Here is a 27,245-nt window from a genome sequence, read left to right on the forward strand (position 1 = left end):
ATGCTTTAATTGGAACCATTACAAAGCCTGGTCTGAAATTTCGTTAGAACTATCCCGAGAATTTAAACAAATCCATTCATTAATGTATTTACGAAGTAATTTATAAAAAAATGAATTATCAAAAAACCTTGAATTACTAGATCAAATACCGTTGTTTCAATAACCATTTTCTTCCATAAAAATGATTGCCTATAATCAAGTGAACCGAACTGTATGCAAAAATATATATCCCCAAAGTTAGATATTTATCTGAAACAGAAGTGCGACTTACTTGGATGTTTCTGTATCATACTTACATACATATGTACATTCAGCCTTCGGATGTAGCCAAAAATATGTGTTGCAATATTAAATAAATCACTCAAGCTACTGTGAGTTTTGTTCACATACAGTAGTGTTCATAACTACAAGGACCAAAGCCGCAAATGATTAAACTAAAATCTTTCATTCAATATGCTTTTTTTATTTCTAAAATGTATTTCATAATTTTTCTCTTACATATTAAAATTCATGTATCGAATAATAATGTACCACTTCATAGTAAAGACCTAAAAAGTCGTATAAGTAAAATATGAAGCAATTTTGATGACGCTTCATAATGCATAATTTTTGGCACAATGCTGTGCCTATTAATGTGCGGTAAATTCCTTGAGAATTTTTAGCGATTCGTAATATGTAATATGGCAAGTGCACGCAGCCATATGTGCTTATTTTATCTTGCTGTGTGTGTGCCCGCGTGTAAGATTGTATGCATATATGGTTTTTTGTGTACTTATATGAAGCATTTGTCTATGAAGGAATTAATTTGATTTGGTTGGAGCCATTTAATAATGTTCTATCGAAAATATTGACTAATTACACGGATTTGCTCTTTCTAATAACTAACGATACCAATAGCTACTATTGAATTTAGAGTACTTGTTTTTAAATATTTTTATATCTTATTGAATAAGTAACAAAATTTGAAATAAACGTAGCATTAAGCAACCACACAAATTGCAAAATTTTAGAAATTGAAAAGAGCAAGAAAGCTAAATAAATAAATTACAAATTTAAAAAGAAAGATTTTCAAATGAAATGAAAAGTAAATAGAAAAAAATCAAATAAGTAATATTATTAATGGTCATATTAAAAAGCACCTATTGCTAGCCTACACCGTTAACATTAACATAACATTTTTAGTTACAAACGAATTCTACTCAACTGCTGCTAAATTTAAACCATTCAGTGTCTGTGGTGATAAGTCTTCATAGAACGAGTACCTCTCAAAATTCCATGCGTTCTTCCCATTGAGACTTATCTGTACATTAACGTTCTCTAAACCGAGTTAAGCATCTGTTGAAATAGTCCCGTAGTTTCAATAAAAATACATTAGAGTGATGTTTTTCATTACATTTTTTTTAGGATTTTTTTAAATATTATAATTTTATCTAAATAGTCAATTTTGATGTATCTGTCAACTACAATGGATGCATTATGAAAAATTTCTCAAGTAAGTTTTTAATTATGCTTATATCGTGTGGAATGCTCCTTATTTCTAGCTTTATTTTATTACGTACTAGCAACCCACCCGGCTTTGCACAGGTATAGAATATATACCCTATGTCATTCACTGAAAAAATGATTAAAATCGATCCAGTAGTTTTGGCTTATTCATTACTGCCCGTGGCCCGCACGCGTTAAATTTGGAGTAACTTCTTTCTTTATAGCATGAAGATTTCCTGCTATCTTTGGAATATCTAAATTCATACCCTACACTTTTAACTATTTACTTTTTGCATTTTCACATATGTATTTATTTTTTTTTTTACAACAATTAATATATAATATTACTGAATGTCTTTATATACAACGTTCATAGCTTTCTTGTCATTAGACAATACAAACATGTTTTCTCTAGAGGTTACTCTTGAAAGAGCGACATACAGTTGGCCATGTAAAAAACAGTCAACGCTCAAATCTAAGCCTGCAACGTTGAATGTTTGACCCTGAGATTTATCAATGGTCATTGCAAAAGATGTCTACCGGAAATTGTAAGCGTTTAAATTGGAATGGTAGATCCGATGGTATCAGAGGGATTCGGGGAATCAATACATCTTCTCCGGTACCACATCCTGTGAGTATTGTGCACTCCATTATGAAAGTTTTCAGTGATTTTACCAGCAAACGCGTGCCATTGCAAAGTTTAGGTGGATTTAGGTTTCTTAATAAAATAACAGGACAACCTATTTTCAGCTCCATTTTGTGAGGAGGGAGTCCAGACGGGTTCAAAGAATTTATAAATTCTGTAGGAAAATGAACAGCTTCTTCCAAATCCAGAACAGTATCGACTGAGTAGTATATTTTCGTCGGCGCATCAGTCTTTGAAATAATCAAGTTATTTACTTTATCTACTTGTTCGTTAGTTGGTGACAGAAAGCTCTTTCTTTAAACCAAGATATTGTCTTATAACTTATGTTATCAATGTCTGGATAGACATTGTTGACTAACTCTTGGATGTTGTCTATCAAAACACAAAGGCTTTCTAGGTTAATCCTTCCCTCACTTTGTGTTAATTCTCCATTGCCAACTTTTAGCGGCATCTCTGGAAATAGCCTGTTCTCACGTGAAGATGACGAAACCCTCATATTAGTTTTAAGCTCTAATTTATTGACATGCGACCAAAGGTGGGATCTTTTTAGCGAAGCATTTATTTCGTCAGCACGTGTTCCTCGAGTCACAACTGGTAGGATTTGACGGAAATCTCCTGAGAACAGAATTGTACATCCACCCGTAGATGAATTTTTGTTGCGCAAATCGCGCATTGTCCTATCCCAGTGCTTCCACAGACGTCTTGTTTGACATGATAGCTTCGTCCCAGGCTATTAATGAGCAGTCACGCATCAATTTTCCTGTATTGCTCTGTTTAGAAACACTACAGACGCTGTTATCATCATCGGTGGCGATTTTGAGCGGGAGCTTGATTGTAGAGTGTGCGGTTCGGCCCCCTTCCAAAAGATTAGCGGCAATGCCGGATGACGCAACAGCTAACGCAATTTTTCCGGTACATCTCAATTACTAATTACTGATGTAATATCTTGAAAAATATTATTATCAATTATAATATATGCTGTAAAGAGCCATATACATAGATTTGTTGAAATCGCTTCGAAAATAAGCTATTAGTTGTCGTAAAAAGTAAATGACAAAAAATGTTATTGTATGGAATCGATAGCTCCGAATCAATAAAAACTAATAGGACTATGAATAAGTTCGTGCGGTTTTTTTTCCGAAATTTGAAACTTTATTGACGTAAAATGGTTACAAATTTAATATTCAAAGTATTGTCCATCGCTTACTACTACTTTTTCCCATCTTTCTGGCAATTCACGGATTCCCTTTGTGAAAAATTCGGTCGGTTTTGCCGCAATCCACGAATCGATCCATTTTTTGACTTCATCGTAATTACGGAAGTGCTGGTCAGCCAGGCCATGTTGCATCGATCGGAAGAGATAGTAATCGGATGGCGCAAGGTCTGGACTATACGGCGGGTGGGGTAGGACATCCCATTTGAGCGTTTCTAAGTATGTTTTGACCACTTGTGCAACATGTGGCCGAGCATTGTCATGTTGCAAAATAACTTTGTCGTGTCTATCGGCGTATTGCGGCCGTTTTTCTCGCAGTGCTCGGCTCAAACGCATCAATTGTCGTCGGTAGACATCCCCCGTAATCGTTTCATTCGGTTTCAGTAGCTCATAATACACAACACCCAGCTGGTCCCACCAGATACACAGCATAACCTTCAGGCCATGAATATTCTGCGCCGACGTCGATGTTGAAGCATGGCCAGGGTATCCATACGTTGCCCGACGTTTTGGATTGTCGTAATAGACCCACTTTTCATCGCCAGTCACAATTCGATGCAAAAAACCCTTTCTTTTGTGCCGTTGAAGCAGTTGTTCGCATGCCATAAAACGGCGTTCAACGTCTCTTGGCTTCAATTCATACGGCACCCAATGGCCTACCTTTCGGATCATTCCCATGGCTTTTAAACGTTTGGAAATGGTTGATTGATCAACTCCCAAAGTTTTTGCAACCTCTTCTTGCGTTTGAGCCGGATCTTGATCGAGCAATTCCTCCAATTCGGTATCCATGAACTTTGGCGGCGCACCCTCGCGTTCTTCGTCTTCCAAGCCAAAATCACCACTTTTAAAGCGTGCAAACCACTTCTGGCACGTTCGCTCAGCTAGAGCATGCTCACCATAAACTTCCACCAAGATACGATGACTTTCGGCTGCTTTTTTCTTCATATTAAAAAATTCCCCGCAAAAACACATTATTTGGCACGAAATTCGACATTTTCAAGTGTGGTAAAAATATTGTTGTTTACGCTTCAAATAAAAAACTTATACTGACGTTTGTGCCTTACGACAGTAGCTCTTCAATGAATGTTTGGAAATGTGGATCGATGGAATAATAATCAAGTTACGCCATCTGTTGTAAAACCGCAAGGAACTTATTCATAGTCCTATATTCAAAAACTGTATTTTAATTATGTGCGATTTACTAATATAGAACGTGAAAATAGAGGTTTATTTCGCTGTAAAATTGTATGTACATATAATTACATGGAATTCAGTACATACATACATACATACATACATATGTACATACGTCCGAAATGAAATAATTCGAGCGATTTGTAAATACATACATACATACGTCACCATACGATGTAATTCAACATTAATGAGGTGTGGTGAGATTATCGCTTAACGCCTGTTGCTTCATTCGGTTGGCAGCGAACAAACACACAAACAGCTTTTTTTTGGAAAAAGAGCTGATTTTGTTTAAATAATTTTGGTTAAATAACAAATAAATCAATTATTTTTTTTGATGCAGAACGAAAGTAAATATTTCAAAGTTAAACTTCAAGAAAGTTTCATTTTAATTGGTTGATTCGTTTATGATTTATGGCCGTGAAAACAAAAAAATTATGTTTTTTGCCACATTTTGACCGATTGCCACGCCCCCTTTATATATTTCTTCACATTATATTGATATAAACCTTCCTTCCTCTTCAATCAGTCTATCTTTAAAAAAAAAAACCGCATCAAAATCCCTTGCGTAGTTTTAATGATTTAAGCATTCAAGGGGACATGGGGATAGAAAAAGCGACTTTGTTTTATAATATGTGGTGATGATTTCAGTATAGTTTCTATGGCAAAATAACAAAATGCTTATAATACAAATGACTTGTTTCTTGAAATGTATAACGAATGCTTTTACCTATAATGACGGTTTTTGGCCATTTACAAATTGGGTTTGTTGCGGAAAAGGACTCTTGCAAGTTTGATTCCTCACTTTGACATAAGAAATATCATAATGAAGTCGTAATGCTAATATATTTTCTGGGAAAAGCTATCAGTTGACTATCTGTGCCGCCATACTTCATTTCTGATTTCGAATAAAGGAAATAAATTGCGTCTTATTCGGAATAAGAATAAATAAGTATATGTGAAAGATCGAAAGTTTATTATTTTCGTAGAAATACGTTCATTTATTTCTATTTATTCACAGGAATAATGAAAATATTACGTTTGGAATATAAGATAACATATCCGAAAGGCTGTTAGGTATAAGTAAACCTAGATCTTTATTAAAAGTTTTTAAATTAATAAAGAAAAGCAGACACAATTTTTCTTTTAGCTCTAGTTGTTGGAGTGATTTAAATCCGGGTTGTTCTGATAACGTAGAATTGACTGTCATAGCCCTCCTTCGGGTCCTTTAATTTGTTGGTATTTCGTAGTGTGTAAGTAATTACGTCGAGTAGTATCAGTGCCGGTACTAGATATCTATATAGTTTTGGGAGAGTTTAAGGTTGCTGTTGCTACATAAACGTTCCCCATACATATACGGGGAATGCTGCTGAAATGACAGTGCTTGGCCGGATATAAATACGGGTCATTTCGGTTACGTAGAACCGACACTCTTTCCGGGTGTTTGACCGAGCTCCTCCTCCTATTGGTGTCTTGATGTTGTTTCACCAATGGAGAGACCTACAGTTTCAAAGCCGACTCCGAACGGCTGATATTTTTGATGCGAAGGTTTTTTGTGGCAGAAATACACTCGGAGCCTTGCAATTGCCTGCCGAGGGCACCTTGTGTTAATTTTGCAGATAAGGGGTGGGCACCTTTTTGGTGTTTCACTTAAAAAAAAAAAAAAAACTCGATGTTTATTAAATTTAATAAAAAACATGTATACGACTGTAATGAGATATGTACTGTGTCTTCTTGTTCTTAATTGGCGCGATAAGCGCTTACCCGAGTTTAACAAAGCGCGCCAGTCGTTTCTTTCTCGTGCTAATCGGTGCCAATTGGACACACCAAGTGAAGTCAAGTCCTTCTCCACCGGATCTTTCCAGCGCAAAGGAGGCCTTCCTCTTCCTCTGCTACCACCAGCTCGTACCGCATCAAATACTTTCAGAGCCGGAGCGTTTGTATCTATTCGGACGACATGCTTCCAAGCTTCTGCGCCATACGTTAGGACGGGCATGATGAGAGCCTTGTAGAGTGTTAGTTTTGTTCATCAAGAGAGGACTTTACTACTAAGTTGCCTACTTTGTAGCCCAAAGTAGCACTTGTTGGCAAGAGAGATTCTGCGTTGGATTTCAAGGCTGACATTGTTATCGGTGTTAATGCTGGTTCCTAAATACACGAAGTCTTTGACAACCTCGAAATTATAACTGTCAACAGTGACGTGAGTGCCGATACGCGAGAGCGCCGCCTGTTTGTTAGAAGACAGGAGGTACTTCGTTTTGTCCTCGTTCACCACCAAACCCATTCGCTTTGCCTCTTTATCCAGTTTGGAGAAGGCAGAACTAACAGCGCGGTTGCTAAGGTCGATGATGTCAATATCATCGGCATACGCCAACATTTGTACGCTCTTATAAAATATTGTGCCTGAGCGATTAAGTTCTGTGGCTCTTACGATGCACTCCAACATCAGATTGAAGAAGTCGCACGACAGCACGTTACCCTGTCTGAAACTTCGTTTGGTATCAAACGGCTTGGAGAGGTCCTTCCCAATTCTGACGGCGCTGCTCGTATTGAGCTTGCATAGACATTCAGACATCGCGGCATACAGGTAACTCCTTTCCATAGTGTCGAATGCAGCTTTGAAATCGACGATAAAATGGTGTGTGTCGATTCTCCTTGTGTGTGTTTTTTCCAAGATTTGGCGTATTGTGAATATTTGGTCGATGGTAGACTTTCCACGTCTAAAGCCACACTGATAAGATCCAATTAGTTAGTTGACGGTGGGCTTTACCCTTTCACACAATACGCTCGCTAGAACCTTATAGGTGATATTTAGAAGACTAATCCCGCGATAATTCGCCCAGATGTCCGGATCGACCATATTTTGCATAGAAGCTGATGCATGCACCTTACCAGCTCCTCGCCGCTCTGTTTGAATAGCTCAGCCGGAAGTCCGTCGGCGTCCGCGGCTTTATTGTTCTTTAGCCGCGTTATCGCTTTTCTCACTTCGTCATGGTCGGGTAGCCGAAGGACAATTTCAAATTCTCTGTGACATGCGCAGCTATCACTATTTAACAGTTTGAGAAATGTTCCCTCCATTATTTAAGTATGCTCTGGATGTCAGTCCCACGTCGCCGTCTTTGTTCTTACTGGAAAACGCCCCGGTCTTAAACCTTTTGTAAGCCGCCGAACTTTCTGGTCGAATTTTCGGGTGTTGTTCCTATTGGCCAGCATCTCAAGCTCCTCGCACTCACGTATTTCGGCCTCTCGTTTCTGTGCCCGATCGTAGCGTGGCTCTATAGCCACATCTTTTCTTTCTGCGGGACCATGGCATTGCTCGTCGTACCAACTGTTATTTCGGGCTCGCCGGAATCCGATTTCTTCGGCGGCGGTACGTAGAGAACGACAAATGTTGCTTCATTGCTTGTTTGTTTGTTTGTTAACAGTAATAGAAGCCCCGCCACTGTAGGGCATATCATCGGTCGTCTTCGTCGTCTTCGCCAGGTGTTTCGTGAAGAGTGGGAGTAGAAGGGCTTCAAGTGTCTTCACTACTGGGGAAAGGAGACTTATCGGACGATAAGATTCCTCTTGGTTGGCCGGTTTTCCAGAATTCAGTAGTGGGACCACTCTCCCTGCTTTCCACTTGTCCGGGATGATGAGAGTGGCCAAGGACAAATTGAAGACCCCTTCGAGAAATCCTACTCCCAATGGTCCCAGGAGCTTAAGCATCAGCGCGTATGGTCCGTCAGGGCCAATGGCGTTTGATGTTTTAGATTTATTGATGGCCCCCTGAACCTCATCACCGGAGAAAGTAAGTGGCGTACTGTCGTTCGTCACTTTGTGCAGCCTTCTGGTAGCACGACGCTTGGATCTGTCGGCCGGAGAATGCAGTATAAAAAGTAGCTCGCGCATCTCTTCGAGTCCGACGAAGTGCAACCGTTGAAGGTGATATCCACCTTGTCGTTGTGCCCTCTACGTTAGTGGGGGCGTCGTCGTTCACAGTGCTTAATGTCGAATCGTCTATATGCTCTGCCAATTGCTGTCCCCTACGATCGTTTGGCAGGCTTGAATGCGAAAGATCGTGATGCGCATTGGAGTCACCTACAACCAATCGGTTTTCACCTTTGATGAGCGCACCTATATGGGGTTATATCCTGCCGGGCAGCAGGTGACAGGGGGTATATAAATGTTAAATATTTCGATCTCGGAATCGCCTGTCCGTATAGATATGCCTTGACATTCTAAGTTGTTGTCCCGGCGGTCGATGCCTTCATCAATGAGACGATACTGGACTGTGCGGGGGACCAAGAGCTGCTGGTTTGTCCCCGCACTGGGGTTGGAGCAGGAGGGAAGTGGATAGGTTAAGTCGGGGAAGTTTTGTTGCTCCGATGGCTCCTTAGCGTGGAGGTGTGGGTTGTGGTGGCGGTTGGTGGGGCCGGCCTATCAGGGGGAGTAGTAGCCGTAGAGGTGTCAGACGCCTGCTGGCAGGAGCAACACGAGGCCACATACCTTGTGGACCACTCCCTATGAGTCTAAAGGCCTAAACAGGTCTTAAGGTGGCTCCACCCGTTGCACTTATTGCACCTAACCGAGGTGGAATTCAGGTGGAGCCGGTTATAGCAGGCGCAGCAATAAAATACTTCTGGCCCAGGGTTGGATTCAATTCCAGCCCTGAGGAGAAGCATTTGCTGCAAGGAGTTGCTCCTGTGACGTAAGGGCTGGGGTGATATGCTGTTCACTAGACAGAGTTAGTTTACTGGGGCGGCAGCGCTTGGTCGGGAGAAACCCGAGAGTGGCAAATCTTGTGGTTGCAGCTTTTCGATGTTGAACATTCCTTACGTAGGTAGATGTACATTTATTGCTGCACAGAGGCGTGTGCGCATGCTGAAGGGACAGTCCTTGGCCGGATATAAATTCGGGTCGTTCCGGTAACGTAGAACCGACTGTCGTGGGTGGAATCTGGTGCTGCAGATTACCACGTTTCGGGCCCCAGCGAAGTCGATCAGCCTCTGTCCGCTAGCTCACTCCCGAACGGTTGTTCGGGAGCTACCCAAAGGATACTTGCGCTAATCCCGGGAGCTGGAAGCTGGTTGAACAATATACAGAAGAATCGCCTGGCCACTCCCAAGTGAATGGCGATCAGTAACTTTCTCCACTTACGTGGACTTCTACACATGGAACCATCCTCTACTGTTTACCAGTGCAGAAAGAACAATAACAAAAACACAGCTTGTTGAAGAAATATAGAAACAAATAGTTTTCTCATCAAAATATGCTCACAGCTTAAATGATGTAATGTATTTTATATTTTCTCATAAAATTCAATAACGGTGAAATGTAGTTTTTTCTGTTTAGCTTGACGTCTTAAGTCGTTCTCAAAAACTTTTTGTAAAGAAAAGGTGAAAAAATGTAAATATTTTAAAATAGGAAAACGGAACTCACTTAAAAAAGGAAGGCGTTATTCGTCATTATAAAGAGGCCGAAAGCCAACGAAAAATTGCGGAAATTGTTGCTATTAGTTCCTCAACTGTCCAGCACATTACAGGTTTCGCCACGAAAACAGGATAGCAGTTAAGGACAGATCTGCGCCAAATAAAATATTTAATTATGCAGATAAGGGGTGGATGGTTCACAAAGTTTAAGCGTTCCAAAATTAACGAACGAAGTCGAAAAATACTTAGGCAAGATCTGTAACCCTGAAACTGTTCGTAGAGTTCTGCTCAAAGAAAATTTTCATGGAAGGACTGCCCGAAATAAGCCGTTGATTAAACAAAGAATAGAGTTTTGTAGACAACATTTGAACAAAGCAAATTTAACATTTTCAGGTCTGATGGGAAGTCCTGCGTTTGGAGAAAACCAAACACCGCACTTCAACCATTTAATTTGCGCCCCACAGTTAAACACGGCGGTGGCAGTGTGATGGTATGAGGTTGCATGTCCTATTCAGGCGTCGAAAATTTAACATTTATCGAAGGAAACATGAATAAAGGGATGTATCTGGATCTGCTAAAAGATAATTTATTACAAATTCCGAATAAAATCGGCATTAGGGATTCGTTTCTACCAACGTTCTACCAAGACAATGATCCCAAGCATACGTCTGGTATTGGAAAAACTTGGCTTATTTGGAAATGCGCACATGTAGGACAGACACCTGGACAGAGTCCAGATCTCAACGTTATTGAGAATTTGTGGTCATTGCTGGAAAATAAAATAAGAAACCACAATATTTCTAATGCTTCTGATCTGAAACGGGCACTACAGAAAAAATGGGGAAAGGAATTGATATCCCACTAAGTCTAGCCGTAATCATGAAATCGAAATATTAATGTGTTTATGTTTTTTGAATACTTTTAATTTATTCATTTTCAATTTATATTTTAATAATTTTTTTGGCTGCATCAAATAAGCTGTGAGTTACTGTATATTTATCCGCTGAGGGTATGTAATATAGTCTATGTGCAAACATCTACAAAAACTGTTTCACCAAAGTTTATGGTATATTCGTGTATTAAGGAATCTAAGCGTATTAACAAACATGCTAGTTAAGTCGTTCAATTTTGACATTGATATAATATATTTCTTATTTTCCAACTTTTCTTCACAGCTTTGGCATTAATTGGACTCTATTTAACCAAGCACCGAATATTAAGCTCCCAAATATCGATGTGAAGCAGTCTTATTTTTTTTTATTTAGTTGCGTTACATTTCAATATATTGGATTTTTTTCGTTTTGTTCATTATAAATGAACACCAAGCATATATATGATTTAACTTTTCGTTTATGTCAAGCGCTTGATCAAAATTATGACGTAAGTATTGTTACATAATCAGTCCTATATGCTCGAACTGAAAGTTGATCATCTTATAGGTGGTTAACATGGACGCAGTCATGTCTGTTATTTCCACCTTGGAGGGCACAACGATTACAAAAGAGCAATTGGAGGCCACCCGATTGGCAAAATATATAAACCATTTGAGGCGGCGACTTACTAAAGATAAACACTTAGCCCTCCGTGCTAAGTCTTTACTAAAGAAATGGCGTAAAATGGTTGGAATTCAACAACAACAGCAGCATATCATTGAGACAGCAACTACCACTTCGTCTGCAGCCTTGCCGTGTATATCAGGTCTTAATACTACCTTATACCAACAACAACGCCTACGATCGCAGTCTATTTCGCCAGCAGCATCATCAATGCATCTTGATACAATGCAGCAGCATTCAAATTCTAACAGTAGTCAAGCTATAATTGCCTCTATTCCCGCTTCTGCCATTGTAGAAAGCATGCCACGTATAACGAATGTGGCATCTGTGTCTTTGGCTTCATTATCTGCAGGAAGTACCAATGTCCATGTACCTATTAACAATAAAAAGTTAGGGGAAATGGAATTAGCAAAAGCTGAATTAACACCGGCTTCAGTGGTACCTACTCATGACAGAATACAGCTGACAAGTTTTGAGAATGTTCTAAGTGGTTTTGGTGTTACCGAAAACAGCAATATCGGTATAACAAGTGATAAGTTAAACCAACCGGGACAACAACGTTTAGTCCCACCTGAAACTTTTATAATTGATCAATCATCAAATTCAAACTCGGAAACCAGTTTGATTCTTCCATCGAATAGTGGACCTTCAAAAGATACTCCTATTGTTATTGATATTCAGGATTCAAACTCTGGTTCAAATTTAGTTACATCTTTACCCACCATTCCGATAGTTAGCAATAGAATACCTCCAACTGGACCAAACAAAACAAATCCATTTAAATTAACTAGCAGCCTTGGCATGACGATTTCTCCTTCCCCATCGTCTTCGAAACCAAAAAAACTTAAAAAGGAGAAAAAACGTAAAGATAAAGTTGATCACGGCGAAGCTGAAAATGTCTGTGAATTAAAAAATGCGACTGTCTTATTAGATGATACTTCGTCTAATCATCAACGTCTTAACCTTCCTGGAGGAAATGTAGAGAAATTTCCATCTTTCGTCAATGAGGAGAAGTCTCGTTTGGCATATGCAGGTAAATCCAATACATCCTTTCGAAAAACTTTAACTACCTATACGTATCTTTCTTTTAGAAATTCTTTCACTCTTGGATAATAGTTCAATGACCTCTATGTTTCCTCCAGATGGATCTACACTCCTCGCTGATGAACACAAAGTAAATTTATCTACTAGTAGCCACACATCCTTTAATTTGTCAACATCTGATTTAACTTTTACTGGAAAATTTAAACAAGGCAATTCTGCACCTCCGGCAGGATATAGTAATGATATAATTGGCTATAATACAAATCGCCCCACTGTTTCTCCAAAAATTGCGATTGTTAATAACTTTTTGCAAACTGTACCGACAGCATTAAAATTTATGCCATTTCGAGACGATGGTTCAAATTCAAATGATAGCAATTCTAATAGTCGAACTTCTCAAATGGATCTCATTGATGTGGTTAGTAGTGACAAAATATTGCGTGCATTTCAGACACAAAGGAAGCAAGATAACTCGAATTCACAACAGAAGTCAGTTGGGGTAATAAATTCAGGAAATCCGCAAACTTTCTCGTCATCAGTTTTTTCCTCACAAAAATTGCAGCCTTCGAGTAAAATGGAAGCAACAATAATTGCAGGTTCAAATGCTGCTATTGCGCAGGAAAAAAAACTACCGCGAAAGCGTGGTCGTAAAAAAGGTTCAAAAGGTGTCGATTCTGTTATTGCAAAAGAGACCAGTCTCAGTTCTCAAATGCTCATGACATCTCTCGGGAGCGGAAGTAAAAAAGTCAAAACTACAAAAGAGCTCTATGCTGAAATGCAAAATCGTAAATTCGGCATAATGGGGACTTCTTCGCCGACTTTGGCTGGCTGGGCAGCGCCACAAAACCAGCAACAAACGTCTCGTCCAACATCATCTTGTTCAGGTATGTCTTACCAGCAATTGTTAACATTTTTGATTTTGTAAAGGTTAAAATGTGCGACATGGTGTGTTTCCATTTCCAGTATCCAGTCAAAGAAGTTTGACGTTAATATACTGGACTAGATCCAGAAAAACTTCATCCTTTTTGATAGGAAGCTAAAGCAAATATTATTATTATTATTATTTAGTGACTGGTATGAATACCAGTACTAAAATTATGTTTGAGCATTGGCTGCAGAGGCCATCAGCTCTGTGTCGTCTGTGGCTGTCTGGATTATTTGTTATATTGTCATTTCGATAGTTTTAATGAATTTGCTTATTTTTTCGATGTTTGAGTGACTGGGAATGGCGAGGATGTCGCTTATTTGTTCCCCTGACCCCCTTTTACCTTTTATTTGCTCCCAAGCAAATAGCAGCTTAACTTTCTTGCGTACATATTCGAAAGGTTTTAATGGTCACTATCCCAGAAAAACATTGTTAAATTTGGTAGTTTGTATATTAGAGCATGACTCATCTCAATCTATATATGTGTTGCTAGTGAAATTGGACTAGTCAAAAGAAAATTCATCAGATTACTTTTCAACCTTTTCAATTCCCTGATCAGTTACTCGTATGCTTGTAGGACAAGTAAAGAATCGCTGATGTTAATATTTTATCTGATTTGGGATATATTGATTGCCTTGCTTTACTTGAGCAGATGTGATTTAGTGTTACACATAAAGTCTTGGGTTCTCAAACGCCTATATATCAACGTCTTTAATACAAACTATATTTCATTAGCTCTTATATAATTTATTAACCACTCGAAGATGTTTTGTCTTTATGTCAATCTGAGTTCAATGTTTTTACTATTAGTATAAATGATTGAACTTTATTTAAATACGTAATCTAGTCTCTAAGATTTAAAATTCACTCATAATAAACTTGGATTAAAAAGAAGTTACTCGACCAAGGTAAACTTAAGCTAATTTCGTTCCCCTTACGGTCGGTTTTATGTTACAGGAATTAGTACTGTCTATTCAGCAATACTCCCTAACAAGTTCTAGGTTGCTGTTGGCTAATGTCTTATGCTGTTACGACAACAACAAGAACTACGTTTAGTGGAATGTGTCTCACCTCTCATCTTTTTTTTTTTTTTTGCTGTTTTAACAGTAATAGAAGCCCAGTCATTGTAGGGTGTATCACCGGTCGTCTTCGTTTGGCTCATCTAAAGGTAAGCCCAGGAAACATGCTGTTTCGACTGGTTGGGTCCAGAGGGAGAGGGGTGTTACATGAGTAGGTTTTAAAGGGCATGTGAAAAGGTGATTAGTGTTGCTGTTGTTGTAGCAGCAACTTTGCCCTGTCAGTGTAGTGTAATAACCGGTCGTCTTCGTACAGCTCATCTAACGGTAGGCCCAGGAAGCTAGCTGTTTCGACAGGTTGGGTCCAGTGGGAGAGGGGTGTTAGATGAGTGGGTTTGTTGGGGCATGTGAAAAGGTGGTTAGTGTCGTGCGTCGGAGTCCATTCTGGATAAATAGAAGTTTAACCTGCTCAATATCTAGAACGTAATTGTGCCAAGGTGACGCGGGACTCTCGGGGAAGCTGGAGCTCTTCGTCTGCGATTGGTGGTGGTTGGACTCCTATAACGGCATTCGGTTGTAGGGAGCTTAACAAGGTGGTAATGGTCTCCCGATGAATGCCGTTGATTGTCTGTTTGTACACTGTCCGATCCAGTAGCTGTCTGTCTGTTTTGTCTTGGATCTCGTCCGCGTAATTGAGGAAATGCCTCCTGATGTGCGTAGGAGATGGCTCAGGCTCAAGCAGGTATCTGCACGGGGGAGGCCTGCGGTAACATCCTAACAGAAACTGCTTGCTGAGCAGTTTGTTATGCTCCATCACAGGCAGCATATGGGCCTCGTCGTGTGGGTGTTGTATCGGGGACATCAAGGGACATCCTGTCGCGGACCTTATTGCAGTGTTTTGACAGATCTGAAGCTACGCCCACTGCGAATCACTGGTTCCAGGCGATCAGACAGGCGCAGCATAGTTTAGAACCGATCGGCCTATTGCTTTGAAAGTCGACAGCAACATTTTCTTATCTTTGCCCCAAGTGCTGCCGGCAAGCGACTTGAGAACCTTGTTCCGATTCTATACTTTAGTTGCAATAGCGGTTGTATGCGCTGAGAAGGAGAGCAAGCATCGACTTTCACCTTAAGTTGCAGTTTGACTTCCTTTGTTCAGGTGGTGAAGAGGCTCGCTGTGGAGTTAGTGGGGGAAAGTTGTAAGTTCTTCGCAGTGAAGAAGCGAAAAAGGCAGGCGAGGTAGTCGTTTACCTTGGAGCACAGGCCATCGATGTCATTGTGCGACGGCATTATCGTGCAGTCGTCGGCGTAGGAGACCAGGGAGACTCCCTCTGGTGGCTGGGAGAGTTTGGAGATGTAGAATTTGAAAAGCAAGGGTGAAAGGACACCACCATTCGGAACTCCTTGCGGAGTAGAAGGGCTTGAAGAGTCTTCACTACTGGGGAAAGGAGAGTTATCGGACGATAGGACTCCCCTTGGTCGGCGGGTTTCCCAAGGCTTCAGTAGTGTGACCACTCTCCCTAATTTCCACTTATCAGGAATGATGAGAGTGGCCAAAGACAAATTGAAGACCTTGGTGAGGTATTCTACTCTATTAATGGGCAAGTGGTCTGATGCAAGCGATAGCATAGGTCGCCAGGTTATGCTATATATCAGATCTGCGCTGCAATTGTGATGTTAAGCTAGCTGCTGCAATTGCCCACTACCCTAGTGGGGGCGTCGTCGTTTACAGTTTTGGATGTCGAATCGTCTATCTGCTTTGCCAATAGATGTCCCCTACGATCATTTGGGGGGGGTTGCGTTTGCAGAGCTCTATAGCCAGGCGAGTCAGTAGGTAGTCTTCGACTACACTGACAGGATCCCTTCGGGCCTCTTTACCACCTTCCTAAGCTCCCGGAATCTAATCACTACCCATTGCGCACGAAAGAGCCCGCCGCTGCAATGCAGCTCCCTCTTTGACCCACAACCCTCCTGGTCCAATCCCAGTGAAGGGACATATCAGCAGTTCTGTGTGACAGACCAGGGTTCCTCGGAACTTGACATCCATCAAGTATAATTCCTACAATTGCTGGTGCCACTTGACTTCGTTGTCCCCTGCTGCAGAACTCTGCATCCGCCACTACCCCCTGTGGCTCGACCGCCCGACATCATAAGGCCGCAACGGAGATAGTCGACTTCATGAGCACAAATGCACACTAGCTCCTCCCTAATTACCAGGGATGGCTATAACGTGCACAGAAAGGATCGCTAACGAGATAAGGGTGGAGGCCTAGCGTTTATAGTATCACACAGTGCAGAATCGTCTTATCGATATAGGTATCCACCGCAGGGATAGCACATTATAATCTGAAGGTAAAACTGTCCGGTCAGGTGATGCCGAGCTCGAAATATTCAATGTTTATATACCCCCTGCCACCTGCTGAGCGGCAGGATATCACCCTGATGTAGGTGCGCTCATCAGAGATGAAAAACGATTGGTTGTAGGTGACTTCAATGCGCATCACGATCTTTGGCATTCAAGCCTTCCAAACGATCGTGAGGGACAGCAATTGGCAGAGCAAATAGACTATTCGACATTAAGCACTGTGAACGACACTAAGCACCATGGTAGTGGGCAATTTGAGCAGCTCGCCTGATCTAACAATAGCTAGCGCGGGTCTGATAAATAGCATAACGTGGCGACCTATGCTATCGCTTGCCCGTTATCGTCTCGATCGAGAGACCTACCTTCAACGGTTGCACTTCGTCGGACCCGAAAAGATGCGCGAGCGACTTTAGCCGACTTTTTATACTGCATTCTCCGGCCGACAGATCCAAGCGTCGTGCTACCAGAATCTGTCCTTGGCCACTCTCATCATCCCTGACAAGTGGAAAGCAGGGAGAGTGGTCCCACTACTGAATTCTGGAAAACCGGCCAACCAAGGGGAATCTTATCGTCCGATAAGTCTCCTTTCCCCAGTAGTGAAAACACTTGGAGCCCTCCTACTCCCACTCTTCACGAAACACCTGGCCCCAGCTCCACACCAGCACGGATTCCGACGAGTGCATAGCACCACCCTTGCACTCACCGCCATAAACGCCCAAATAAACTGCGGGCTTAACCAAAACCGCCTCCCTGGTCTCATACGCTGACGACTGTACGATAATGGCGTCGGGCAATGAAATCGATGGCCTGTGTTCCAAAGTGAACAACTACCTCACCGACCTTTCTTGCTTTTTCACAGCGAGGAATCTCCAATTTTCCTGCACTAAGTCCACGGCGACCCTCTTTACCACCTGGACAAAGGAGGTCAAACGGTCCCTTAAGGTAAAAGTCGACGGAACATCAATTCCGACGGTAAACAACCCGAAAATCTTGTGTGTAACCTTTGACAGTTTGCTCTCCTTTTCAGCGCACACAACCGCAATTGCCACTAAAGTCCAAAACAGCAACAAGGTCCTCAAATCGCTTGCCGGCAGCACTTGGGGCAAAGACAAAGTACTATTGCTATCGACATTTAAGGCAATTGGTCGGCCGATTCTATACAATGCAGCGCCTGTCTGGTCGCCAGGATCTGGGCCCAACCCATCGAAACACCATGTTTCCTGGGCCTACCTTTAGATGAGCTAGACGAAGATGACCGGTGATATTCCCTACACTGGCGGGGCTTTTATTGCTGTTAACAAACAAACAAACGACGCCTCCACTAGGGTAGTTGGCAATTTCACCAGCTCGCCTGACATAAAAATTGCTGCCGCTGGACTGATAAATAGCATAACGTGGCAGCCTATGCTATCGTTTGCATCAGACCACTTGCCCATTATCATCTCGATCGAGAGACCTACCGACGTTGTTTCCGCGGATCACCGGTCATATATTAACTTTAACAACGCTTATTTGACCGGCTTAGTGGAATTTACCGAGGCACCGTCGCCGCTCTCCCCATCCCTACCGATGTGCGCATAGGGTAAAGCGCACTCCGCAAGGTGCTCACAGCTGCAGCGGCTCGCTTCATACCCGCTGAAAGGATCCGGGGCATACGTCCCGATTTCCTAGCTGAAGCAGCTGTTCTTGCAAACAAGCGGGACCACCCACACCGGAGCGATCCCGTGGATCGTCGCATAAAGGATCTCAATTCGGAGATTCGGCAACTGGTAATCCAACATAAGCGGACAAAATGGCAAGAGCATTTAAAAACCTGTAACTTCACCTCTGGTGTGAGTAGGTTCTGGTCCGCCATAAGGTCCCTGTCGAACCCAACGAAGCACAGCGACAAGTTGGATATGTTGTTCTTGTTGTAGCAGCATAAACATTCCCCATATTTGCATACGGGAATGCTGCTGGAGTGACAGTCCTTGGCCGGATATAAATCCGGGTCGATTCCGTAACGTAGAACCGACTGTTGTAGTTCTTCAACGATTCCACTTCGTCGGACGCAAAGAGATGCGCGAGCTGTTTTAGCCGAGCTCGTTCAGCTTGCCTAATGTTTGCCTTGCGGTATAAGGTTTTGCGTTGTCGTGGTGAAACAAAACTTTGCGTCTATTAACTAAAGACGGTCGATTTTCGTTAAGTGCCTCATTCAGGTTTGATAGCTGATGGGAATAATAATCAGGAGTTGTCGTCTGGTTTGGTTCCAGAAGTTCATAATAAACAATGCCGGCGATATCCCACCAAATAGACAGGAGAATCTTCTTGGGGTGAAGGCCATCTCTAGGGGTCAGTTCTGGTGTTTAATCTTTATCTAACCATTGGCGTTTCCGAACAGGATTATTGTAAAGGACCCATTTTTAATCACCAGTAACGATACGGTTCCAAAAACTTTCATTTTCAAGCCGTTGCAGCAGCTGAGAACACACATTCACTCTCTGCTGAAGGTTGGCAACGGAAAGTCTATACCGAACTCATTTTCACAGCTTTGAAACCTTTACCAACTGAACCAGGTGCCTTTGAACTGTTCCATGCGATGAATTTAACCTCTGAACTATCATATCGACTGTCAAATTTGGCTTAGCTTCCACGAATTCGAGCAAGGCGTCGGAGTTAAAGACTTCAGAACGACCAGCGCGCGGGGCATCCTCCAGGTCGCAGTTACCACTTCGGAATTTTTAAAACCCCTTTTGGACAGTCCTTACACTCACGGATTCCTCTCCGTGAACCGTGTTTATTTTTGCAGCAGCAGTTGTTGCATTTTTACCACTTTTATAAAAAAAATACAAAATATGCCTTTTATAAGCGTTCGAAGATTCCATTTTATTTTGTTTTGGTATAATTTGAATAACAATTTATTTGGATTTTCTGGATCAGTCAGTCCAAATTTTTGCACACTTCGTTTCCAATCGTTACGTAAAATGTCGAAATAGATTTCTTTTGTTATGTTGACTTTATAAGTAATAATTTTATTTCACCAACATTTTTGATAGTAATTTTATGAAGACACCTCTCGCAACTTGTAAGCTTCTCATTCTCCAAATCAAAGATGGATTAGCGTTAACACCTGTGAAATTGCTCGGCAAACATGGCCAAGGCTAAGTTTACGTCTGTCTAAGAGCATTATAACACTGAATAGACTTCAAATCAGGACCTTAGTAGGGGCCCTCATAGGACATTGTATCATAGGAAATCATGCAAGGAGATTAGGCATGATTACAAGCATGATTTCTGCCGTAGCTGCAGAAATGAAGAGGAGTTGGAAACAATTCAACACCGTTTTTGCATATGCTTAGCTCTAGCCAGAAGCAGGATCCGATTTTTAAAATCTTACTTCTTCGCGAATATAGATAATCTATACACTTTAGGTATCAACAACCTTTTACGCTTTGTCAAAAGCTCAGGATGGTTCAATATGGAGAGGGAAATGTAGCCCAGCCTCCGCGGCTCACAACGGACCCATTTCATGGTCTAAGTGGCATCGTTGTCTCTATGTGCGATACGGCTGCAAAACCTAACCTAACCTAACATTTTTGCTACAAATTCAACCCCATACCATTACACTTAGCTCCCAAAATTTCACTGTGGGAATAACGTTCTTGTTTTTTTGGGCTGTTAGCGGCTTTCTCTAAACTTTGTTGGGTTCATCGAAGTTATATTCCATTATTTTTGTCTCATTACAAACAAAAAAAAAACATCCTAAACATCCAACGTTAGCATGCGGCAGTAATGACTTTTTTCTTGCATTTCTTAATGGAAATTTAAGTTTTAAGAGAACTCTTCGGATTGTTTCGTGACGTACATACTTTCAGACCCTGGCGGTTTTCGAAATCTGCAGCTAACATTCTAAGGCTGTTTTGCCGGTTTTCGTCAATTTGTTTCACCATTGACCTTTTCATCCTTGGTGTAAGCTTTTTTGGTCTGCCCATGGAGTGTTTTATGTTTAACCAATTTTCGATTTCTGCAATGTCCTTGCATTAATAAAACTTATTTCAGCCATTTGTTTTGCCGATTTAACTTTATGATAATTATAATTAACCAATTGTATACTATTTTCAATCAGGCATTATTGCAAACACTTTTTATATTGATGCGATATAATGAACAGTATTAATCAATTATGACTACCTGACCCACCAACTCTAAGTTCAGTAGCAACCAAAAATATACAAAAAAGTAGTATACCGTTAAGTGTCTGCGAGTTGTGCAAACAATTTCGGGACAAAATATGACGCATTTAGGTTTTCGCTATTTATGCATATTGCACTTTCAAATAACTATTTTTGTTTACAGGATTAAGTAGATGGCGCTAACAAAGTGTTCTGTTACAAAAAATACAAAAAATATTACAAAACAAATCGAATCACTAAAAGAATAATGATATTAAATTGTGAAAAGAGTTTGAGACAAACTATATATTTTCGTGTATTTATTTTTTCATTTACCTGTGTATACTACTGTATTTCTTTACGCATTTCTACGCTTTTTGTGACTAGCATAAAGTAAAGGGTGATTTTTTAAGAATTATAGGAAAGTTTCTCAAAAAAAAAACACACGTAAAATTCAAATGCATGCAATTTTTGTTTAAATCGATAGTACAGTCCATATAATTTAATGTTTGAAGATTATTTCGTGCAAATGTTGACCGCGACTGCGCTTCAAATGGTCTATCCGCTTAGTCCAATTTTGGCATACTCTTTCCAATGTTTTGGCCGGTATCTCACATATAAATGCTATGAAGAAGTACGGTCCAATGATACCTCCAGCCCATAAACCGCACCAAACTGTGACTTTTCTGGATACATTGGTAGCTCTTGTAATTCTTCTGGCTGATCTTCACTCCAAAATCGACAGTTCTGCTTATTTTCGTACCAATTGATCCAAAATTAAGCTTCGTCGCTGAACACAATTTTTCGATAAAAAAGTGGATCTTCTGCCAACTTTCCAAGAGCCCATTCACCAAAAATTCTGCGTTGCGGTAGGTCGTGCGGCTTCAATTCTTGCACCAGCTGTATTTTGAAAGGCTTCACACCTAAATCCTTTCGTAAAATTTTCCACGTTGTTGACTAACAGGCCCAATTGCTGCGAACGGCGACGAATCGATAATTGATGGTCATCATTAACACTGGCCGATACAGCTACAATATTTTCTTCAGTTCGCACTCTACGTAAGCGTGTTGGTGGTTTAATGTCCAATAATGTAAATTTGGTTCTAAATTAAGTCACAATAGCTCGAATAGCAGCTTCAGTGGGTCGATTAAACTGACCATAAAATGGAAAACGCGCGATAAACTTTCTTAAGAGAGCACGCATATTTATAATAAAATTCAATGATTTGCAAGCGTTGTTCGTTTGTAAGACGATTCAAACACGATTCAAACGGAAGATGTTTGACAGTGAAACAAAACACGAAACGTGCGTCAATTGTTTAAACCAACTGTTTAAAAAGATAATAGCTAAAAAATCACCCGTTATATGCGTACTTCAATTAGTGATGAACAGAGGAGAGAAAAATATTGCTCAAATGCAACTCCGTAACAAACTAAGTAGAACTACCCAACACAGAACAGAGTAAATACATTTCGTGTTCGCCGAACAAATATCCACCAGCGTAACCACGGCCTTACTTGTCTTCTTTTTTATAATTTGAATATACATATGTATCATATTTTGTATATACAGTGGCCCCACAATTTATTCGTACACCCCGCGTAGTACGTAAAAATTTTAGCTATGCACAAACTGCTTGCGGTAATAATATATTTCTTTTGAGTCATTGTAAGAATGTTACATTCCTAATAAATTGCCGCAACAAAACTCTCGTTATTTCAACTTACACTGAAGAGTCCCAAGGAAAGCAGGAGGCAGACGTAGCAAAATGCTGCAAAACATTTATTCGTACACTTTCAGCTCATGATATCATTGCTGCAAAAGTAACAGTAAAAATCGTTTGTATTTTCGCTAATATTGCTGAAAACGAAATTATATAGGTTTTGTTTTAGTTTTTCTCGCTGATTCAGTTTCAGTTGCGCGTAATATCTCGATTGTAAGTGACAAAATGGGACGAAGTGTGGATTTACCATTAGAAATGCGTAAAATTGTTATTAAATTGTACATACTTGTGAAACAAGTCTCTGCGCGAAATCGGCAAAACAATTGGCAAATCGCATCCTACAGTGCACAAAGTGTTATTACTGCTAATAACGTTCTTACTGGTCAATTGGAAGCTAATCACCACCAAGTCTGAAGGCGAGAAATATTGATTCCATGTGAGGAACGCAACAAAGTAGCATCAGTCGCACAAAATCCAAAAATAACCACGATACTATGCCGAAATATTCAAGAGTCTTTGCATAAAAAAATAAGCCCTAATTGTCTGCATAACGCTGGTTATCATAGCAGAGTGGCACGCCGCTAGCTCTACTTTTCAGATAATAACAGAAAAAAGAAATTAGAGTTCGCTAAACGTTATATAAATGAGCCAGATTCTTTTTGGGAAAACGTCATAATCAGTGATGAATCGAAATTTAATGTTTTCGGAGCAAATGGCCCTCCAAAAGTTTGGCGAAAAGAAAATACAGAACTGAATGAAAAACGTTGAACATGGAGGAGGAAATGCAATGCTTTGGTGGTGCATTGCTGCATCTGGAGTAGGAAAAATGTTAAATTTGGATTGGATGGTAAAAAGGGTTCTTGTTTCAACAAGACAATGACCCAAAACACTCATCTCGTGCAAGAATTGCTTGTTTACCATTGTAAGCAGCTTAAAACTCTACATCAATCACCGTATCTGAACCCAATTGAGCATGTCTGGGAGCTTTTGGAAAGTAGAAACAGAAATCACAAAATAACATCAAAGGCGTCATTGAAGACAGCTTTAAGTGTTGTGGGTGGTTGAAAATTGCAGCTAATAAACCAAGGTATTGATAAAAAGTATGTATCGACGTTTGGAAGCAGTTTTTAAACCTAAAGGCGACTCAACAATGTACTGAATACTCGTTTTTTCAAAAATTTTTATAATAAGATTTTCTTTACATGGCTATGTACGAAAAATATTTTTGCATAAAATTGTGCCTTATTTCATTACTGCCTTAAGTTCCATAATTCCAGATATTAATTTGGAAGTGTCACCGACAGTTTGCATGTGAGAGGGCATTCGCTGGTTGACGTTCGAAAAGGGTAGTCGTCGGTTCGTTGAATGTGCACCCGTATACTCATTTGTTTAAATTAATTATAATATAAGTTTTCGGTTTGAGTTTGTAAAAGATTTATAAAATATAAACTTTAAACAGAATAAAAACAAATTGGCTATTCTTGACATCTCAGAAGTGGGATGAACATATTTTACATCCATTCCTGCATACGAATTGAATTTTCAATCAACGACACAAGTAAGCGAATCAACGAATAAAAAGGAAAAGAGCAAACGAACTTGCTTCAAACGTCTCTTAACACATTTAAGAGATCATTTGCAACAGTTACATATGAAAAGTTACAACGACGAGTGACTTTGTATACGTACACAACAAAAGCGAAACGCAAACGAATCAACGATCGAAGTAACGAGAGTAAAAACACAAGCAGAAGTTTCGTTTGTGTGTTTGCAACGACTTCGATACAAATAAAACGACGAGAACGCAAAAACAGAAAGCAAGAGTAGGGTTTTCTGTGGTGTGTTTTTGCAACGGCTTAAGAGCAACGTACAACGTGCAGTGGTGTTTATAGCTGCAATATTGAAGAACGTTCTGGAATTCTTGTGAGCCATACGGGCATAACAACGAGTAGACGTTCAAGGAAAACCAACGCGATTAGAACTGAATTTCTGAAGAACTTAAAAGCAAGCCGGTTTATTCAGTTTTAATTACACGATAATATGGGAAAAATGATCAAATTAAACAGTTTAAGGGTTGATCAAATCAACAAATTGCTACAAAATCAAGGTGCAACGGTAATGGGCAATAAAGCAGCAAAAATTCTGAAATTAACAGAAATGTACGGAGCTGATGAAGTTGATGCTGAAGAGTTGGAGGTAAGCAGCGAAGTTACAGCTATGCAGAAGCAAATGGAAGAAATGCGTGGTATTATTGCGGGGCTAGCTAAGTCTGTAAACGATTTGGTGACAGTACAGACAAGGCAAACGTTAACACCGTCGAACGCCACAACGATTCCAGCAGAAGTTAGTTGCCACGATAACCGTTCAACTGCCACAACAGAGGTTCACGCTGAAATACCAAGGAGTTCATCACAACATGATATTAGTAGTACACCAATAGCAGTAGATCGTCCATTGTTAGTCTTAACAACGCAAAGTGAATGGAAAAGAAGCGCAGTACACGACATCATCGCATTGTTACCTGATTTTGATCCATTAAAAGGGAGTTTAACATCGAGACAGTTTGTTGATAAAGTTATACAGCTACGAGAAGCCTACGGATGGTCTGAGCAAGAAATTTTGTTAGCCGCTCAATCAAAGTTGAAAGGGGTGGCCAAAGAATGGCTCGATGCACAAACCGTATTTCAACGATGGTCAGCTTTTGTATCAGCATTTCAAACAGATTTTCCTTTCACAATGTGTACGGCAGAAGTGCACATGGAATTATCACGAAGAAAGAGGCGAACAAGTGAAACGTTGAGTCAATATTACTACGCTATCTATACTAATATTATAAAGAGGAAAACTTTGTTTGTTTGTTTGTTTGTTTGTTTGTTTGTAACGAATAGGCTCAAAAACTACTGGACCGATTTTAAAAATTCTTTCACCATTCGAAAACTACATTATCCACGAGTAACATGCATTACATTTTATTTTGGAAAAAATAGGGTTCCGTAAGATATTTGGATTTTTCGGACACAAACTGAAAAAAATCTTATATATAAAATAAAGTCAACTTTTTGTGTGTGTTCGCTAACCGGCCGTGTCTGCACCAAATTAAACCAAACTTACACACATTGTTAAGAAGGTATTGAAGATGGTTTCCGTATAGTTTGGATACCTATTGGTGGATAGGGTCTCGAAATATATGCCAAAACGTGGACCCGCCGTGTCTTTGCACCGAATTAAACCAAACGTACACACATTGTTAAGTAGGTATTGAAGATGATTTCCGTATAGTTTGAATACCTATTGGTAGATAGGGTCTCGAGATATAGGTCAAAACGTGGACCCGGGTAACCTTCGGACGTGTATGTACAATATGGGTATCAAATGAAAGCTGTTGGTGAATGCTTTAGTTCAGAGTATTTTTCATGCCGCTCCGTGACTAGGGTCTCGAGATAGAGACCAAAACGTGAAGCCTAGAATGTGTTTGTACAATATGGATATCAAATTGAAGCTGCTGGTGAATGCCTAAGCACAGAGTATTTTTCGTGCCGCTACGTGACTGGGGTCTCGAGATATAGGTCAAAACGTGGGCCCGGGTAACCTTTGGCTGTGTATGTACAATATGGGTATCAAATGAAAGCTGTTGATAAGTGCTTTAATACGGGGTAATTTTCATACCTATTGATGACTAGGGTCTCAAAATATATGCCAAAACGTGGACCCGCCGTGTCTTTGCACCGAATTAAACCAAACTTATGCACATTGTTAAGTAAGTATTGAAAATGGGTTTCGTAAAGTTTGGTTGTAATTCGGAGCAGTGGCAACGGGTACAGCGTTCTTTTGAGCAATGTCGCTTACTTTTTTAACGCTTGGGGCGGAACTGAACTGTCAAATTGACAGTGTGAGTTACAATGTGTCAATATTTCTTTCTGATTTGGATGCCATAAGGAAAAAACGTAAGTGCAACATGTAAAAATTGTTTGTGAATTTTTTTGGAGTGGATTTTGGAACAGTGAATAATTTCTTACGACATTTGAGAATTTAATGTGAAATCCGAAGGAAATTATGTGTTCGTGGAAAAAACAATTTTTTTCGTTTTTTTTTTTTTTTGAAAAATATAAATGGATAATGGTTAAAAAAGCTCCAATGCTTAATAAAACATATAAATTGAAACGAAAAATTCATGGATGATCAGGAAAAAAGACGATTGTTTATTCATATGCGTTGATTTGAAATTTAAAAACAATCTTCTTTTTTCCTGATTTTCAATTTATATTTTATATTTACTCAAAAACAAATAGAAAAACAAAAAATATTGTTTATGCCAAAGCGCTTGAATAAAGAATAAAGAAATAAATAATATGAAAACCATATATTTTCTGTTCTAAACCATATCTATTCTATTTTAGTGTGCCCAGCGAAGGGGGCCGGGTTTGCTAGTGTTAAATATTGGTAGGCGAGGTAAGGTTGATGAAGAATCAATCAATACATATATTATTCGGGGGTTAAATGACAGTAATTTAAGGG

General features: G+C 40.1%; 1 protein-coding gene across 2 annotated transcripts in view; it reads left to right on the plus strand.

The window, feature by feature from the left end:
• Window positions 1-27,245, plus strand: part of LOC129249999 (mediator of RNA polymerase II transcription subunit 26) — a 93,390-nt gene that overhangs the window by 52,251 nt on the left and 13,894 nt on the right. The window contains exons 2-4 of one of the 2 annotated variants that reach the window (XM_054889647.1): window positions 11,125-11,329; window positions 11,389-12,538; window positions 12,597-13,433. In XM_054889647.1, the coding sequence (XP_054745622.1) occupies window positions 11,264-11,329; window positions 11,389-12,538; window positions 12,597-13,433 (2,053 nt within the window). In that variant the 5' untranslated portion in view covers window positions 11,125-11,263. The remainder of the gene's footprint in view (window positions 1-11,124; window positions 11,330-11,388; window positions 12,539-12,596; window positions 13,434-27,245) is intronic. The other variant, XM_054889648.1, reaches the window with a different exon arrangement.

The sequence above is a fragment of the Anastrepha obliqua genome, chromosome 6 (genome assembly GCF_027943255.1).
Source record: "Anastrepha obliqua isolate idAnaObli1 chromosome 6, idAnaObli1_1.0, whole genome shotgun sequence".
Taxonomy (NCBI): domain Eukaryota; kingdom Metazoa; phylum Arthropoda; class Insecta; order Diptera; family Tephritidae; genus Anastrepha; species Anastrepha obliqua.